The sequence below is a fragment of the Chionomys nivalis genome, chromosome 21 (genome assembly GCF_950005125.1).
Source record: "Chionomys nivalis chromosome 21, mChiNiv1.1, whole genome shotgun sequence".
In the NCBI taxonomy this organism is placed as follows: domain Eukaryota; kingdom Metazoa; phylum Chordata; class Mammalia; order Rodentia; family Cricetidae; genus Chionomys; species Chionomys nivalis.
The window spans coordinates 9083441-9100866 of NC_080106.1; the positions used below are offsets into that span (position 1 = coordinate 9083441).

The 17426-nt window shown below is 51.1% G+C and overlaps 2 protein-coding genes across 9 annotated transcripts in view; one reads left to right on the plus strand and one right to left on the minus strand.

Moving 5' to 3' along the window:
- Window positions 1-879: 879 nt before the first annotated feature.
- On the plus strand, window positions 880-10707 carry Gins2 (GINS complex subunit 2). Its single transcript, XM_057754152.1, has 5 exons — window positions 880-1099; window positions 1186-1300; window positions 5556-5655; window positions 9889-10015; window positions 10320-10707. Exons 1-5 carry the CDS (start codon window positions 1010-1012, stop codon window positions 10434-10436), a joined length of 549 nt encoding a protein of 182 aa, XP_057610135.1. The 5' UTR covers window positions 880-1009; the 3' UTR covers window positions 10437-10707.
- A 64-nt stretch (window positions 10708-10771) lies between these two features.
- Gse1 (Gse1 coiled-coil protein) overlaps window positions 10772-17426 on the minus strand; it is a 343505-nt gene continuing 336850 nt past the window's right edge. For all 8 annotated transcript variants that reach the window (XM_057754212.1, XM_057754210.1, XM_057754209.1 and 5 more), the window contains 4 exons: window positions 16845-17216; window positions 15649-15927; window positions 14162-14265; window positions 10772-13631 (listed from right to left, as the gene is read on the minus strand). In XM_057754212.1, the coding sequence (XP_057610195.1) occupies window positions 13497-13631; window positions 14162-14265; window positions 15649-15927; window positions 16845-17216 (890 nt within the window). In that variant the 3' untranslated portion in view covers window positions 10772-13496. The remainder of the gene's footprint in view (window positions 13632-14161; window positions 14266-15648; window positions 15928-16844; window positions 17217-17426) is intronic.

Below are 17426 nucleotides of genomic sequence, written 5' to 3' on the forward strand. Positions count from 1 at the left end.
ATTAGAGTTAAGTCTTGGTCCCACTGCCAGTTGCCCCATATACTGCCCACGCCACACCATTGGCACCTGTGTTCAGGGGATCTAATTGGTCTTAATCATAAAAATTCAGAGTCAGATATTAGGAGGTGAAAGCTGAAGGGTCAGAGAAGCAGAGAGGCAGCCACTAGAGAGTTCTTACCTCTACCAGTGCTCAGACCAAAGGGGAAAATCCTTCCCTACAAATCCTCAGACCACGTGCCCTGACTGAATCCTCAGACTGCATCTCTGACTGCATCCTCAGACTACCTTTGAGCTCCTGTCTCCTCCTGCCTTATATTCCTTTCTGCCCAGCCATATCCCTTCCAGTTTCCAAACCTCTACCCTTTTAGAGTGGGGGCAGGCAAGTGACTTGAGCTAGCAGCGGGCTGCAAAGGAGCGGATTGCAGTAGGTGCACCGCCTCCTGCTGGTGTGTAGGGGAAGGGGCGGGTGCAGGAGAGGCAGGGGCGGGGCAATAGGCGGGGCCTGCACAACTAAAGAAGTAGGGGTGGGGCCATGAGCACGGGCAGGAGGAGGAGTCGTGTGCAGCCGGAGGGCGGGGGCAGGACTGAAGACCAATGAAGAAGAGGGGACGGGGCTAAAGGCGGGGCCGGGAGAGGGTAGCGATGCCCCGGGCGCGGGGCCATCAGAGGAGTAACTAACTCACGACTCCGCCGAACCAGAATTAAGGAAGCCTGGAGCCTGCGGATAGGAAAGGGTGAACTAGAGAAGGGCGGGGCCCTGTTATAGTTCTCGGCAGGGCTTGAGTGCAGCCGCGCTCTGACCGACCAATCCACGGGCTCGTACCAGCTGCAGATTCTTGTCGCGGCTGCGATGGTCGCAACGTCTTTATAGGTCGCCGCAGGCCGTCTTCCGGTAGTGTGGGCGTGTCGGGGGGGCGGGTCCCCGCGTCGTGGCGGGAAAGCAGCGGCCCAGGCTGGACCTCTGAGACACGGAGGGACGGAAACGGATCTGAAGTGTGATCTCTTCACCATGGACGCCGCCGAGGTGGAGTTTTTGGCCGAGAAGGAACTGGTGACCATCATCCCGAACTTCAGCCTGGACAAAATCTACCTAATCGGGGTGAGGCGGGCGGGACGGGGCTGCGGCCGCGGGGTCATGCACAGGTCACCGCTCCTTTCCACCTGGGGTCTGCCTTGTCCTTGCAGGGGGACCTGGGGCCCTTCAACCCCGGCTTACCCGTGGAAGTGCCCTTGTGGCTGGCCATTAACTTGAAACAGAGACAGAAGTGCCGTCTGCTACCTCCAGAATGGATGGATGTAGGTGAGCTTCCCTGGGGCCCCAGGTGGGTCGGGCTTGTACCTGGATCTGCCTCCTTCCTCGTCCCGGGTTCCCGGACAGCCGACTCGTTCCAGTGGCTCGTTGATGTGTAGTGTTTGTGATACTTCTAGTTCCTATTTGGATTTTAGATATTTACCTAGCCTTAAAATCAAAGATGTGGGGCCGACGAGATGGCTCAGTGGGTAAGGGCACTTGCAGTAAAGCCTGAGAACCTGAATTCAATCCCCAAAATCCACCGTGGGAGGAGAGACCCGAGTCTTGCTGTTGTTCTCTGACTTTCCTATGCGCTCGACTGCACACAATGATAATAACTTTTAGTTTAAATCTGGAGCAGAGATTCAACTTTAAACAAGCATTTAAAATTTTTCTTAGGTTTTTGTTTGTTTGTTTGCTTTTTGAAACAGAGTTTCTATGTGTAGCCCTGATATCCTAGAACTCACTCTGTAGACCAGGATGGCTTGGAACTCACAGAGATCCGACAAGTTTTGTTTTAATTGAGTATCAGCATGCTAGGAAATTCTGTTACAAAGACTGTGAAAATGTGCAGTTAGTTTTGTCAAATCGACACAAACTTAAGTCACCTGGGAAGATGGAACCTCCACGGAGAAATTACCTCCATCTGACCGGCCTGTGAGCAGGACTGTGGGTGTTCCTTGGTTAATGACTGACATGGCAGGGCCAGCCCACTATTGGTATGGTCACCCTTACACAGGTGGTGCTGAGTTGTATAAGAAGACAGGAAAGCCAGTAAGCAGCCTTCCTCCATGACTCCTGTTTCTATTCCTGCTTGAGTTCCTGCCCTCAGTTCCATCAGTGATGGACTGCCACCCGGCCAAATAAACCCTTTCCTCCCCAGCTTGATTAACGGTGTTTATCATAGCACAGCAAAGCAAATTAGGACCGGCACCCTATAATGGGTTATTATTCGGCCATGTAAAGGAATGGGCTTCTGATGCATGCTTCAAGGTGGATGAACCTGGAAAATAGGATGTTGAATAAAAAAGCCAGGCACAGCAGTCTACAGATCGTATGATTCTGTTTCTGTAGGCAGTCAGAAATAGAACCACAGGCACGGAATAGTAACTGCTTAGGTAATGGGGGCTGGGGAAGTGATGCAGGAGTTAGGGGCTTTTTGGGGGGTTGATAATCTGAGATTAAATTGATGGTTGCACAACTCTTTATTAAAAGCCCTTTGTACAGTTTGATTTAGAAGTATAATGATAGATTAAAGATGTCTCTGAAGATGTTAGAAAAAAATGAAAGAAGACATTCATGAGCCTTTGCAGACTTTTTTTGGTCTTGTTTTTTTGGTGGGAGAGAGGTTGTGCATCACGTGTTGAAAATCCCCCGTGAGCTTTATTGGAGGCACCTGAGAAGACCTAGAAAAAAGCTTAGTCACGATCCGTTTTGTTGTCAGTTCGACAGACACACCTGGAAACAAGCGCCCTCAATGGAGACATCAGCTCCATTAGATTGGCCTGTGGCCATGTGTGTCGGGCAATGTCTTGATGCATGCCGGAGGGCCCAGTCCATGGTGGGCCGTGCCACCCCTAGGCAGGTAGTCCTGGGCTGTGTAAGCAAGCAAACTGAGCCAGCCAATGAACAGTTTTCCCTCGTGGTTCCTGGTTGAGTCCCTACCCTGACTTCCCTCCATGGTGGACTTTGATCAGTGAGCCAAATAAACCTTTTCATCCCCAGTTTGTTTTTGGTCATGGTGTTCATCATGGCAAAGGAAAGCAAACACGGGCAGACTGCTTAAGCCAGTCGCTCCCAGGTAGAGAGCTGTGCTTGAACTTGGGCCTCTTGTTCCCCGTGTAAAGGAATGGATGACTCAGTCCTGAAACTGGAGACCCTAGTTCCTGTGCCTCGGGGCAACTTTAGCCCCTCTGTGTGTGAATCTGTTAGAGACCCATTACTGGTTTCAGCTGGCCCAGGCCCAAAGTCAGAGAGGTGGGCAGAGTTCTATGCTTTTGCTGTCCAGGTGAGGGGCAATCAGATGGTGCTGGTGCGGGTAGCCTGTGCAGGAGGCCTGTCTGCTCTGGGACTTCACGTTCATAGAATGACATCATGTGCCATGCTTCTCTGACTTCTCTTGTGGGTGTGTGGTTTGCAGTTGGCCCCATGGCCACATGCACCTTGTCTCCTGCCTAGCTGCTTCATTGTGTGAGCACTCTGTGCATCTGCTCCCCTGGTCGCGGGTGGGCATTTGGGTTACTTGCCATTTATACATTTTTATTTTATATGTGTGGGTCATGTGTGCCACATGCATACAGTGTCTTTAGAGGCCACAGGAGTTTATCTGATCCCCCGGAAGTGGGGTTCAGAGCTGCTGCATGAGTGCTGGGGTTCAGACCCAGGTCCTCTGGAAAAGCAGTAAGTGCTCTTAATTGCTGAGCCGTCTCTCCAGCCCGTTTCCCAGTTTTAAGTCATCGTGTTTGTGTGTCAGCAGGTGTGCCGTGGCACACCTGTGAGCAGAGGACAACTTGTTGAGTCAGTTGTGCCTTTCCTCCATGCCCACCTTCATCAGGCTTGCGACAGGCACCTTTATCTACTGAGCCATCTTGCCAGTCTCCAGGGCATTCCCATTTTTTACTATTTTGAATGAGACTGTTGGAATTTTCTTGTCGAGTCTTTCAGTAGATAGGTGTTGCTCTTTGACTTGTTGGGACAGGGTCTCATGTAGCCCAGGCTGCTCCCTCCTTGCTGTGTAGTTGAGAATGGGTCCCCACCTCCCATGTTGCTGGGTTACAGGTGTCTGCTCTGCCACATGCTTGTTTTTCTTAGGCAGACAGATACCACCTGTTGGGGACTTGGGCCACAGGACAGATAGATGATCTGAAGTGATAAGCAGCGAGCCAGTCCTGCTGAGTGTTACAACTTTAGGGAAATGTAGATGAGATCACATTGTCCCACATCCTGGCCAGAGGGTTGGCATCACCATTCTGAGTGGTGAAGACACTGCACAGATGTGTTTATCTGACTCAAGGGTAGAAGGAAAACTAATCCCGTGCAGCAGGTCCAGTTCAGTAGTGGACTGCCTGCCTGGAATGCGTGAGGTGTGTAGGAAAAATCATATCACTGCTTTCATGGCGGTGTGGTGAGGCTGCTTGCAGCTGGCCTGGGTGCTTTCAAGGGAGCAGTAGCAGGCTTTGCTGATGTCTGTGTCGAGGACGGAAGGGAAGAGCTGGTGCTAAGACATGCCTGGCTGCAGCTTGAGGCTCAGCTCTGCTTAGATGGAATCACTGTTTTCTGAGGTTGGCAGAACACAGGGCAGTGAGGGGTCCCAGGGTATGTTGTAGTCTGAGCCCACCATTTTAGGGGTGCTGGATAGCTGTCCAGGTGGAAGTCCTTCATGTGAACAGTGGGACATAGAGGCAGGAGTTGGGGGAGTCCTCCAGGAGTTTCGGGTCTCCACTTGGGCAGAACAAGATGGCTGGAGTGTGAGCCTAGGGTGTGGCAAGGACTCACCTGTGGAGCTCTGGACTCCAGTACTGAGAGGTCACAGGTCATTGGCTACAGACACGAGTAGAGGAGTAGAGGGCAGATAGATCAGGAGGTTCAGGGGTAGTGGTGACATCAGACTCTGTATGCAGTGTAGTTGCTTATCGGCCACGTAGGCAGTACGAGCACCTAGGTAAATTGTAAGATTACAAGTGTTTTTCTACCAGGCGGTGGTGGCGCACGCCTTTAATCCCAGTACTCGGGAGGCAGAGGCAGGCGAATCTCTGTGAGTTCAAGACCAGCCTGGTCTACAGAGCGAGTTCCAGGACAATTAGGGATGTTGCACAGGGAAACCCTGTCTTGAAAAAAATAAAAATAAAAAATAAAAAGTGTTTTCTTGGGACTGGAGAGATGGCTCAGTGACTAAGAATATTAGCTGCTCTTCCAGAGGACCTGAGTTCAATTCCCAGCACCCACATGGTGGCTCACAACCATCTGTAATGGGACCTGATGCTCTCTTCTGGCCTGTAGGCATACATACATACAGACATACATATACATAAATAAATAAAAGAAAGCAAACTTTTTTTCAGCCAGGAGTAGTGATGCATGCCCTTAATCCCAGAACTCTGGAGGCAGAAGCAGATGGATTTCTGAGTTCAAGGCCAGCCTCATCTACAGAGCAAATGCCAGGACAGCCAGGGCTACACAGAGAAATGCTGTCTTGAGAAACAAAAGAACACATGTCTTCTCTTTGTTGTGGTGTTGGTGAAGCACATTGACCTCTGCGTTTCAGAGAAATTGGAGCAGATGCGAGATCAGGAGCGGAAGGAGGAGACGTTCACCCCAGTGCCCAGCCCGCACTATATGGAGATCACCAAGCTCCTGCTCAATCAGTGAGTCAGCGCACGAGGCCGTGCATGCCCTCTGTGTACTCGGATTCTCGCCCTCTCTTCATACCCATTCCCATGGTGGCCCAGCCACCCAGTTTCTCACCTAGGTGACCTGGAGAGGTGTCTCTATGCAGGGTGATGAGGCTGTCTCTCTGTTCTCTCCTGTTCCTTCTCTCCCCGCCTTGGATTTTGTATGTCCAGACCTGTCAGTGTACATGCTTCGTTTAGTCCAGCTTTGCCCGGAAGTGTGTGCATCCGGGTTCCCTGTGTCGGTGTCTGCGTCTGTCACAGGAGTGGCCAAGGGCCTCATGTGGGCCTTGGTCTTAAGCTATAGAGATGTGCCCTGCAAGCTCTGGGTTTGTGTATCCACATCTGCCCCAGCTGTCTGTCTTCTGCTTGCTGCTGCCTGTCTGCAGCTTCTAGCTTGTCTCAGGTCAGTGCTCACAGTGGTCACAACTGGCAGGCGTTGTCGCCCCTCTCACAGCTGTGTGTTTGTAGGTTTATGCTCCCACTGGATCTTCGGCAGAACAGGTTTGTCTGTCTGATATGGGGTATTGCTATGTTGCTTACATTGGTTCTCAACTCTGGGCTTTAGTGGTCCTACTGCCCTAGCTCCTGGCCTAGCACTGTGTCTGCAGCGCTCTGTTCTGGCATTTGCTCCAGGGCAGTTTTGTAGTCTGCTGTCCGGCTGTGCCATTATGCAGCCTGTACTAGACAGGCAGGGACTGTCCCCACACGGGCTTCATGAAGGTTTGTTGAATGAAAGCGGTGGGTGCTTGAACCTAACGTAATGAACATCCACCTGGACTGTACCTTTCAGCAGGTTCAAGAGCAGATCTGGCACCAAGACTAGAACTGTGCCACCCTCTTAGATTGGCTGGGCAGTAGGGACCTGTGTCACCGCATGTCCAAAGGTGAACTCAAGAGGGATGAGTGGCTGTAGGTCACTCATTCCTTCCTACAACAATATACTTACTGTTCTAAACATGGTCACATGGCCTGAGTTCCCCTTTGGGTAGGGAAACAACGTGACCCTGTGAACTGGTCACAGTCTGGGTCTGTGGGAGTCCTTGGGGCATAGCAGGGCCTGGTGGGGCCAGAGAAGGCACTGAAGGAACACAAGCGTGAGGAGAGCAGCAGACTGTCCCAGAGGAGCAGGGAGAGGGCGGCAGGGGAGAAGGAGCTGTAAGGTACTGGGGCCCCGCGTGCTGGAGGTACGCGGACTGATGAGGGTACATGGTGGGCCGTGGAGCCATAGATTCCGTGGTAGTGAGGAGACCTGAGGAGGTGAGAGAAATTGTGGCACTCTGGGAAAGGAGAAAATCTGGGTGCATGGCTCGGAACCAGGCTGGTGCTACCAGTATAGAGAACTGTTTCTTGACGTTCTGTGTATTCTACTCTGCCAAGAACCTTATTGTTGTCCAGGTATGGTAGAACACTTTTAATCCCAGGGTGGATGGTAGAGACAGATGAATCTCGGAATGCCAGTTTGGTCTACTTTAGATATTCCAGGCCACCCAGGGCTATACAGGAAGACCATGTCTTTTAAAACAACAACAAAAACCAAAACCTTACTATGTAATTTATTTAGTTAAGAAACCCAATTAACATTTTTTCAGCTTGGTGGTGGTGGTACACACCTTAAATGCCAGCACTCAGAGGCAAAGGCAGGTAGATTTCTGAGTTCAAAGCTAGCCTGGTGTACAGAGTTCCTAGACAGCCAGGGCTACACAGAAATACCCTGTCTGGAAAAAAAAAAGAATGAATATAAATAAAAATGTAAAAAAAAACCATTTATTTTGTGGATACCTGCATACGGCATGGCATGCAGTGCATATGGAGGTCAGAGGACAACTTTCAGGAATTGGCTCCAGAGTCTGAACTCAGGTTGCCAGGCTTAGCCACTAACACCTTTATCTGCTGAGCCATCTTTTTTTTTTTTTTTTGGTTTTTCGAGACAGGGTTTCTCTGTGGTTTCTGCTGAGCCATCTTGATGGTCTGGGGACCAGTTTTACTTTGGTAGTTGATAAGGATCTGGAGGTTTTTTTTTTGTTTGTTTTGGTTTTTTGAGGGAGTTTCTCAGTAGCTATGGAGCCAGTCCTAGAACTCGCTCTATAGACCAAACCAGGCTGGCCTCGAACTCACAGAGATCTGCCTGCCTCTGTGCCCACCCCCACCGTGTGCCGGGATTAAGGGTGTGTGCCATCACCACTCAGCGGATCTGGAGTTTTTTGTCCTGTTCAGAGTGTAAGATCTGAACGTGTATGTTCATCATTCTATACCACAGACCTGCTACTCCTGTGTTGACAGGCTGGGGAGAGCCCCTAGTGATGGGCTACAAGAGTTCGCTTGCCTGTCTTGTGTGAGCTTCTTTCTTCAAAGGTTGGCTTCTAGTATGTCGTAAAGGAAAGTTGTTAATAACTGCGACCTTAAACTCTGCAGACACCTGCTACTTTGAGACTTTGCTCTGCTCTGTGGTTTTTGTAACCTGTGCTCCCCACAGTGGCAGTCCCGTCTCAGCCTTTTGTGAGCACTTAAAGGGCTTAGCATAAAGCTTGCCCTTTTCTTCCCCTGTGGTGCTGGGTAGTAAGGTTATGTCACTGGTAAAAATAGGGGATCTGCTGACCTGAGCCAGCTTGAGATAAAGTTACATAGCACAGGATGTTGTTACCTAAAGGAAGTGTTCCACCGGCCCAATTTTCCACTATTCTTTTTTGTTTGTTTTTTGTGACAGGGTTTCCGGGAACTCACCTGCAGACCAGACTGGCCTCAAACTCACAGAGATCCACCTGCCTCTGCCTCCCCAAGTGCTGGGATTAAAGGCGTGCGCCACCACCGCCTGGCTCTATTTTTTTCTTTAATTACATGTGTGTACATGTGTGTATATGTCTGTGTGGGGCATGTGCATGTCAGTGCAGCTGCAAGGAGATAAGAAGGGAGTATTGGATCTTCCAGAGCTGGAATTACAGGGAGTCTAGGCCATCCCACGTAGGTGTCTGGGAACTGATTGAGCCCTTTGCAGGAGCACCAAGTGCTCTTAACTGCTAGCCTTCTCTAGCACCTCCAATGTGTTATTTTGAAGATTTATCTTTATGTGTCCACGTGTCGGTATGTGCATGTGAGTGCAGGTCAGTGTCCTCAGGTCAGAGGTGTGGGATCCCTTGGAGCTGGGGTTAGAGGTCGTTTTGACCCATCCGGCATGGATGCTAGGAACCAAACTGTATACTCTTCAAGAGCAGTGTGTGCTGATTACTGAGCCATCTGTAGCCTGTGTTGTTGCTTTGGAGTCGCACACTCTACTCCGTGACCAGGTATTCTCCTGTCTCAGCCTCCCAAGTGCTGGGAGTAGTCACCACTTCTGGCTCTCAGCATTTTGCTTTGTCAGATCTGTCATTGTGTATAGCCACTGGGCATGGACAGTGAGAATGAATGGAAACACTGGGTACCAAGCTTATCTGCCAACATCCCAACCCTCGAGGAAAGAACAGAGCCCAATACTCTCCCAGGTCCATGCAAGGCTTTTTTTTTTTTTCCTTCTCTCCTTGAAACAGTCTCTAGCTGTATATACGAGCCTTCAACTTCTGGTTCTCCTGCCTCAGCCTTCTCTGAGTGCTGGGGCTAGGGTTACAGCCATGTGCTACCATACCTGGCTCAAGCTTTGTTTATCTACACGTGTGGCTGTCTGCCACAGGTGTTTGTGGCCTATGGTTTATAAGCAGTTGTGAGCTGCCTGATGGATGCCAGCAACAGAACTGGAATCCTCGGGAAGAGCAGCAAACACTAACTGCTGAGCTGTTTGGGGCCGCAAGCTTTGGTTTTAAAGCAGCCATTGTGCCTGTGTTGGGCAAGCTCACCAAGTGCTCCTATCTGTTTTGTCTGTGTGTCTATGTATCTTCAGTGCTGTGTGTTTATCCTCAGAGCTGTGTGTCTATGTATCTTCAGAGCTGTGTGTCTATGTATCTTCAGTGCTGTGTCTATGTATCTTCAGTGCTGTGTGTCTATGTATCTTCAGTGCTGTGTCTATGTATCCTCAGTGCTGTGTCTATGTATCTTCAGAGCTGTGTGTCTGTATCTTCAGTGCTGTGTGTTTATCCTCAGTGCTGTGTGTCTGTATCTTCAGTGCTGTGTGTCTATGTATCTTCATTGCTGTGTCTGTATCTTCAGTGCTGTGTGTCTATGTATCTTCAGTGCTGTGTGTCTATGTATCTTCAGTGCTGTTTGTTTATGTATCCTCAGTGCTTCTGACAACATTCCCAAGGCAGACACCATCCGGACACTGATCAAAGATCTGTGGGACACACGCATGGCCAAGCTCCGGGTGTCTGCTGACAGCTTTGTGCGACAGCAGGAGGCACACGCTAAGGTAGGCATGGCTCTCCTGTCCCCGCCCAATGCCAGTGGGCACTGCCAGCCAGTGTGAATGCTTCCAGGGAGTTGTCAGGGCATTCTCCCTGCTCAGCCATGTAAACAGGGATTTGAAGCTGCTTTGAATAATAACTCATGGGGACTCGGGATACGGCTGTTGGAGAGCCGGCCTGGTGCACACAGTCTTCTGGGCTTCACCCTCACACCCAGGAGCACACAACTCATTGGCTTACATGTGTCCGCTCAGTGAGGTTAGTTTTCTGAAGTCCAAACTTCCTCTGCTCACTGGCTTTTTGTTTCAGCTGGATAACCTGACCCTGATGGAAATCAACAGCAGTGGGGCCTTCCTCACCCAGGCACTTAATCACATGTACAAACTCCGCACAAACCTCCAGCCCTCCGAGAGCACACAGTCTTAGGACTTCTAGCTTGACTGAAGAGGCACTCAGCTCTGGACGCGTGTGGTGGTGGAGAGATGGGTGTGGACACAGGTGGAGGAACTCAGCCTCGCCGCAAGCTCAGCTTCCATCGCTGTAGAAGCCACCAGCTTCCCCCTCGTGGGAAGAAAACAAGTCTGCGGCCCAGGACTTCTCGAATGAGCACGGACTCCTGCGCGTGTCAGCACAGCAAGTGTTCAGTTAAGTTCAGTGTCTTCAAGTTTGACCTGTGAAAGCTGTGTAGTTGAGAACTGGGGGGAGGGCTGGGTGGTGGCGCTAATATAAAAAGGTTTTCCTCTTAACATGATTTAGGAAGATTTTATTTTTGGGATGTTGTCAGAAATTACAGCAATATATTCATAAATACCTAATTACTACATTCAACAAATAATATTACAATACAGTTAATTCAAACAAGTACACTTAGAACGGGTTTAATTTCACAGCATCTAAACTGCCCCCAGAGTGACCGAGGCACCTGTCCTCCTTCTTGCCTGGGTCCACTGCCCCAGCAGCGAGGCGTAGGGCACACACAAGTACAAAACCAGTGAGATGCCTCCTCGGGTCAAGGCAGCCTCTAGGGTTGAAGTTAAGCACTGGATCAGACAGTGGGGACAGGCTACGGCAAGTAGTGAAGTCAAAGCTTGAGTACTTGAAAGAGCACAGACGGCTGCTAAGTGGCTAGCGCACACCTCAGAGGTGCTGAGCCTGCTGTGCGGGCCATCTCCATGCTGGGTTCTGGACGTGGGGGCAGGGGTGGGAGGCATCTAGTTTGCAGTTCAGTTTAACTGAGATTTGGCAGTGCTGTGAGCATGGCTGCAATTCCCCACTCGTAGGGCAGTGCTCTTCTGGGTACCTAGCCACCAAGTGTTGACAGTCCTAGCTTCCTCATCTGGGATGATGGCAGGCCTTACCAGTTTGGCTTTGATGATGTGGAACAATTCTGATCTGATGAAACATGGAGCCATGGGATCTAACACTGGACTGGTTCATCACAAGCTTGGTGAATTCTCAGCCAGGAGAGATGGCAGCTATCCCTTGGAGGTGACGTGGGAAGACACGGTCAAGGACTAGGATTCCCAGGTACGTCGTAATTTTCTAGTCCATCCATCCTAGAGCAGATCTGTTATGAGGAAAGATTGGGAGAGGCTGCCGGGGACTATGTGTGGTACCTGGACGGGTGTGCTGTGTTTTTACCTTCATCAGTGTCTCAGACTATGTGGGATGAGAGAACCACGTGTGTGTGGTATGAGTGGCATACTTGCCTGCCACCTTACTGGCTTGTACCTGGTTCTGATTGTCACTTTACTTGTGAGCATGGGAATATTCAGGGCTCCACAGGCAGGCCAGGGCGTTTGGAAGGGACATAGGCATTGCCAGGTCAGTGGCTCAGCTTGTGCCCCAGGCCCACCTGGGAGGTTATCTCTTGCATTGGGTCACACACTCATTCAGGGGAATTCCTGTGAGATAAAGAGGAGAAGGGGCTGTATGTGCGCCTTAAGTTATGGGGTCTACTTTTCCCAAAGCCATTACCAAGCAGATTAGCAAAAGCTTTCGGTCATCAGTGTGGAGTTTGGACTGGGACAGGAACACTAAGGTGAGCGCAAGCAGCATCTAGTTAGGGGCTCAGTAACTTTGTCCCAGGGCATGCAGCCTCTGCTCACCTGAGCCCATCTTTAGTTGGCTGTAGGACAGAGACCTCAGCACCCCTCACCTGCTGCTCCTGTGCCAAGCCGCACTTGTTGACGGCTGACAATACTGGTGGCACTTTCTTCTCTGGGTTTGCTACTAACTAGAAGATTCTTGGCAGGGAGACAGCAAACTGCAGGGGGCGGGCGGGCAGGGGCTGCCGGCAAGCTGCTTTGTACAACCATTAAGCCTGGTGGCCAAAGGTAGGCTCAGCCTCCCCTCCCCATCCTCCATGGAGTGGAAGAGGTTCTCTTTAGTTGAAGCTGGGAGATCCCTGGTACCGAGCTCTCTGCCATGGCTGTGCTGTCACAGCTCAGCTCTCACAGCTCTGCCTCAAGCTCCTGCTGCATGTGGGTCACTCATGCTCTGAACATGACTAGCCCAGCCCCAGGTGCCCCTCAGCCCTGCCGTGTGGGATGACACAGGTGAGCTCTTCTATTTTCTAAAAGGAACTTCAGCATTTTAATGTCCTGACCAGCAGCAGCACAAACACTAGAAGCAGGTTGTTTTTTTTAACCAGAAAAAACAAAAACGAGAAAAACAAAGGAAATCCCCAAACAGGAAAAACAAACAAAATTCCCCAAACCACATATTAAAAATGGCAGGCTTTTTATAACAATAATTAAAGTAATAAAAACATACAAAACTTTGTTTTTTTAATATATACACAGTACAAGGCTGAAGCACCTTTGACTTTTCTCTCAAAACATATGTTTGTATGAAAACGCCACACACAGCGGTAGCAATCCAGTTGGTGGGCTATCAGTGGATAGCTCCACCCGTCTTCCCCAAGGAAAACAAGGTACCTTCGGGTGTGGGTTTGCCTCTTTTCCTAAGAGCTGTTCCAGGGAGAAGCCTTGACTGGCTTGCATGCTCCTGGGACCTGTGGCTTTGACGATGGCGCAGGAAGGTGACTGATCGTGAGCCCTTTGCTTGTACACACCCAGCCTTCTCAGCGCAAGTTAGCCTTCCTCCTGGGAGGAAGGGGGTTAACACTCCCAGGGCCGTAGCAAGAGCAAGCTGGGCTCTTGGCACAGCAACACCAGAAATAACCAACTGGCTCTCCCTCAGCCACATGCACGGCGGGCATCAGTACTGGATACAAAGAATGTGAGGGGAGAAGGAATAAAACCGCCATCAGAAAGAGAAACTGAGTCTTAGCTGAGATAGGGTGACTCGATCACACTGCAGTCAAGGTGACGTCCTCGCTGGAGCCTGGAATTCTTCGCTTCATGCATGGCACGTTCTCAATTTGTAAGCTTCAAACCTCCCAGTGAAAAATATTAAATATTCAAGGTAATAAAATAGATAATATTTCTATGCTATAGGTTCAGCCTAGTGCAAGGGAAATCGTCACCTCGGATATCCCTTAAAGTAGCCCCTAGGCCAGTGCATGGTGGGCAAGGCAAGGCACTTCCGTAAGTGGTCCAGCTCCGCCTGGAGCCGCTCCCGCTCCGAAACCATCTTCTGTTTCTGACTCCGAAGCTCCTGAGGAGAAAGATGTACGTGAGAACACCATTGGTACATACACCAGAGTGAGTGAGTGACCTCTGGGGATTGCTAGAATATTCTTCCAGCAACATGTGCTCCTAAAGAACCAGCGTGTACTGCTGACATGGCTCAAACTCTGGATGCCGGCCAGGTCTGACCAGCCTTGTGCATGTCCCTCTGGGTGAGGGTGGGAGACACTTCACTGCCACAAGAGCTTTGTGTGTGTGTAGCCTTGGCTGTCCTAGAAATCACTTTATAGACCAGGCAGCCTTCGACTCAGCTAGACCCACCTGCCTCTGCATCCCAAGTGCTGGGATTAAAGGCGTGCACCACCACCGCCCCGCAGATCTTTTTATTCTGTATTTCTAAAATAGAATCTCACTGTGTGGCCCAGGCTGGCCTCACAGTCACAGATCTGCCTGCCTCCTGGGATTAAAGCATGTGCTGCCATGTCTGGCATTAGCTTTGATTTCTTGAGAGCAGACTTCTCTCTGGGGGTGCCTGTAAAGAGCCCATGCCTGACTCACCGCCATGCTGTGTGAGAGCTGCTCGGCAGTCAGGCTGAGGCTGTAGTTTTGGGCCTCCAGCCGCCGGCACTGTGTCTGCAACACCTGCCGCTCCAGGTTTTGCTCTGAAAAGACAAGAGAAGGTGATGCATCCATCAGCTCTGTATGAGGCTCTGTGTCTTCAGCTGTACCAACTAACGAGTCAAAACAGCCACCCCAGTGCGGTGGGGAAAACCTGGAGTCAGAAGGCAAGGTTAGAGTCCGGGGAAACTAAACTATCAGCTTTCAGATGGACTTTACACCAAGTTGCTGGTGATGGTGGTGAGAGCTGAGGCTATTAGAAAAAGGGCCAGCGTGTGAACCTCTCCAAAGCTAAAATGATCCTGATAACAAACTGTCATTAATGGTGGAGCAACCAAAGTAGAGAAAAGTCATCTCAAGAAGGGAAACTAAGCCTGGCAGAGGAAAAGCTGAGATTGTCTCAAGTTTCACAAGCAGGACAAGAGCCCCACCGCCCAGGTCCCAGGTGGCACAATGACAATGGAAAACGAGGACCCCACCTGTTACCGAGGTTAGCACACAACCATGTGGCAAAAAGCTCAAGCCCCAGAGTTAGGCTTGTGTCGTCATGGGACTGAACTGTTGAGTTGGAGGGCTAGTGCTCTGATCCCAAGTGGAGAGAGGGAAACCCTTGCACAGTTATTGTCAGGGAGTCAGTTAACAAGATCCCAAGATTCATACAGCTGCTAAGGACAGCCAGGGTGGTGCCATAAGGGAGCTTCTGCCAGACACAGGGAAGTATCCCAAGAGCCTTCAAAAGCCCTGTAGACCCCACATTTCCCTCTACCCCAAACCATTTGCGATGCTGCTGAGCCCTGTTTCTACATGCCTTAGAGCAGGAAACAGGTACTGGAGCAGTGCACAGTGAGCCCCATAATCCCAAAATGAGGGCGGGGGAAAGGCGGCTGCTTGGGAAGGGGCTCCGGCTACCTGTGTGTCAGTATTTGTTCCAAAAATACCTTTCAAGGGGGTGCAGTAGCAAGCATATGCAATGTTTACAGCTTGGTCATGTGCCAAATAAAAAAGCCTAAGATACAGAACTGGCAAGTAGCTTCGGCCAAAGGCAGTGCACCAGAGTAGTCTCTGGACACTGGGGAGCAGGGTACAAATGAGAGCAGTATGGGTGTGCTGAGGGGTGTGTTTCAGGCTGCTTTCAGGAAAAGCATCTAGGAACTTCAGAGTAAAGTGAGCTGCAAAGTGTCCAAGCTCCTTCACTGTGAGCTCGGGCTCACAAGCATGGTAATCAGGACTGGCCAGAGCTTAGCTATGTGTACAAGTTGGCAGCATTCTGCCACCCCCCCTTGAGCAGGGCCTCAGGGCTAGGGCTATACCTTATGCTTGCCCTGCAGGAAAACCAATGTCTCCGCACAACGACTCAAGCAGCCCCTGACTAGCAAGGCTCCAGTGTGGACCAGACTTGCTGATCACCCCTCCCCACAAATCCCTACCTTCTATGTGTTCCTGGTAAGCTTCAAAGATTGCCTCAATCCCTTGCCACTGGCGCCTGGGGGCTTCCTCCGCTTCCTCGTCACTGTCATCTTCAATGTCATCCTCAGAGTCCTGGTCCACCTCCTGCATAGGGGGGCCCTTCCTCCCAGCTGGGGGCTCCTGCTGTCCATTGTGCTGGGGCAAGGGGACCCGGCTTGAGGACTGCAGCTCAGGAATGTTGTAGTGGACTGCCGTGTCGACCTTGTGGTTCTGCTCTGCAGACAGCACAGCTGAGCTCCCTGAAAGTCACCCATGGAGACAAGCACATGTCAGAGCTCTGATCTGTAAGTTTGTGAGCACAGCCTCCTTCGAGAGGGCAGAAGTGTTCCCGAGGATCAGGGATTCTTCCTCCAACAGGAGGTGGCTCAGCCCTGCTGGTGGCCTCACCCCTTAGATGCCACTTCAGAGAGCCCATCCGTCATAAAGAGCAGGGAGCAATCTGCTGCCTCTGGCCAAAGCACATGTCCCCAATAAAACCACAAAGACCCAGTTAGCACATCTCTCCTGGGGGCCTTTCCCTCACAGGTGAGGTGACATGGGGCCAGAGGTCCACACTGGTTTTCTGCCTCTCTTGCTCTCCTGTCTTGTTTAATCTGGCTGGCTAGCAAGCTTCAGGAATGCTGTCTCTGCCTCCAGTCAGCCACCTGAGCTCTTGCCTTTGCTCCCTGGGCCCAGCAGCAGAGTCAGCTCAGTGAGGAACACTGAGCTCAGTGCAAGCTTCTTAGCTTGGTGTGGAACCCTTAAAAGGACTGGGCGTGGTGACTCAGTTCTCCCTGCTGGATTTGCAAACACTCACTTCACCTGGGGGGAACGGGCAAGGAAACTACTGTCCTACAATCACTGGGCCCTGGGGGTAGGCACACAGTACCTTGGCAAAGAACCAGAGCGAGACCTCCAGAGTTCCCAGGGTGCTGGGAAGGCCCCTGCTGACACACAGAGGACACTGTCATTTGCTAACTAAGGTGTGTGGGTCTTGAGCAGGTACATTAGGTCCTGCTACAAGCCTGAAAGAGATCGAGGCTACCCTCCCCCACCCCCGTGCCCAGTGAGACCTCTAAGTGCTTCACAGGCATTGAGGTTTGGGAGGTACTGTTGGTATGAAAATGGCCTGTGGCACCCAGCACGAACAGGCAACAGGAGATGTGTGGCCTGTTACCTTTATGCTTCTGCAGCGCCTTCTGTGTGGACTGCAGTACAGACTCGTGGAACTGGTGTGCAAACTCTTCTGCCATGAAGGGCTCCCAAGGCTTGCTCTTCCCGTTGATGCTGTGGGACAACGGCACAGGAATGTCCTTGGGCGCAGCGCCCCGGAGATAATGAAGCATGCTCAGGCTCTTCTTGCCCCCAGGGGCCTCACTCAGCCTGGCCTTCTCACCGCTGCTAGGAGCTGGCTCCTGGACTCTCAAGAGCTCCTGGGGCCGGAGCTGTTCCAGTCTCCCAGTCTCCGCGGCCTTTGGGACATCTGACACGGAGGCAGGGACCCCAGCAGGCTGATCTGTTTCCAGAGGAGCTGGCTGTGTGGCTGGTTCTTTGAGAGACAGAAATGAGGAAAACATTACAAGCTGTGGAAAGACAGGCACAAGGAGCTCACATTTCGCAGAAAGACCCGGCGTGTCCACCCTATGTAAACGCTGTGCACGAGCTAGAGCCTCAAGAGTAGCGTGTTTAGTAGCAAGTCCAACTGTGAGCAGTTCCCAAGGGACAGGTGGGAGAGAGCAGCAGGAAGTGCTGAGAAGGT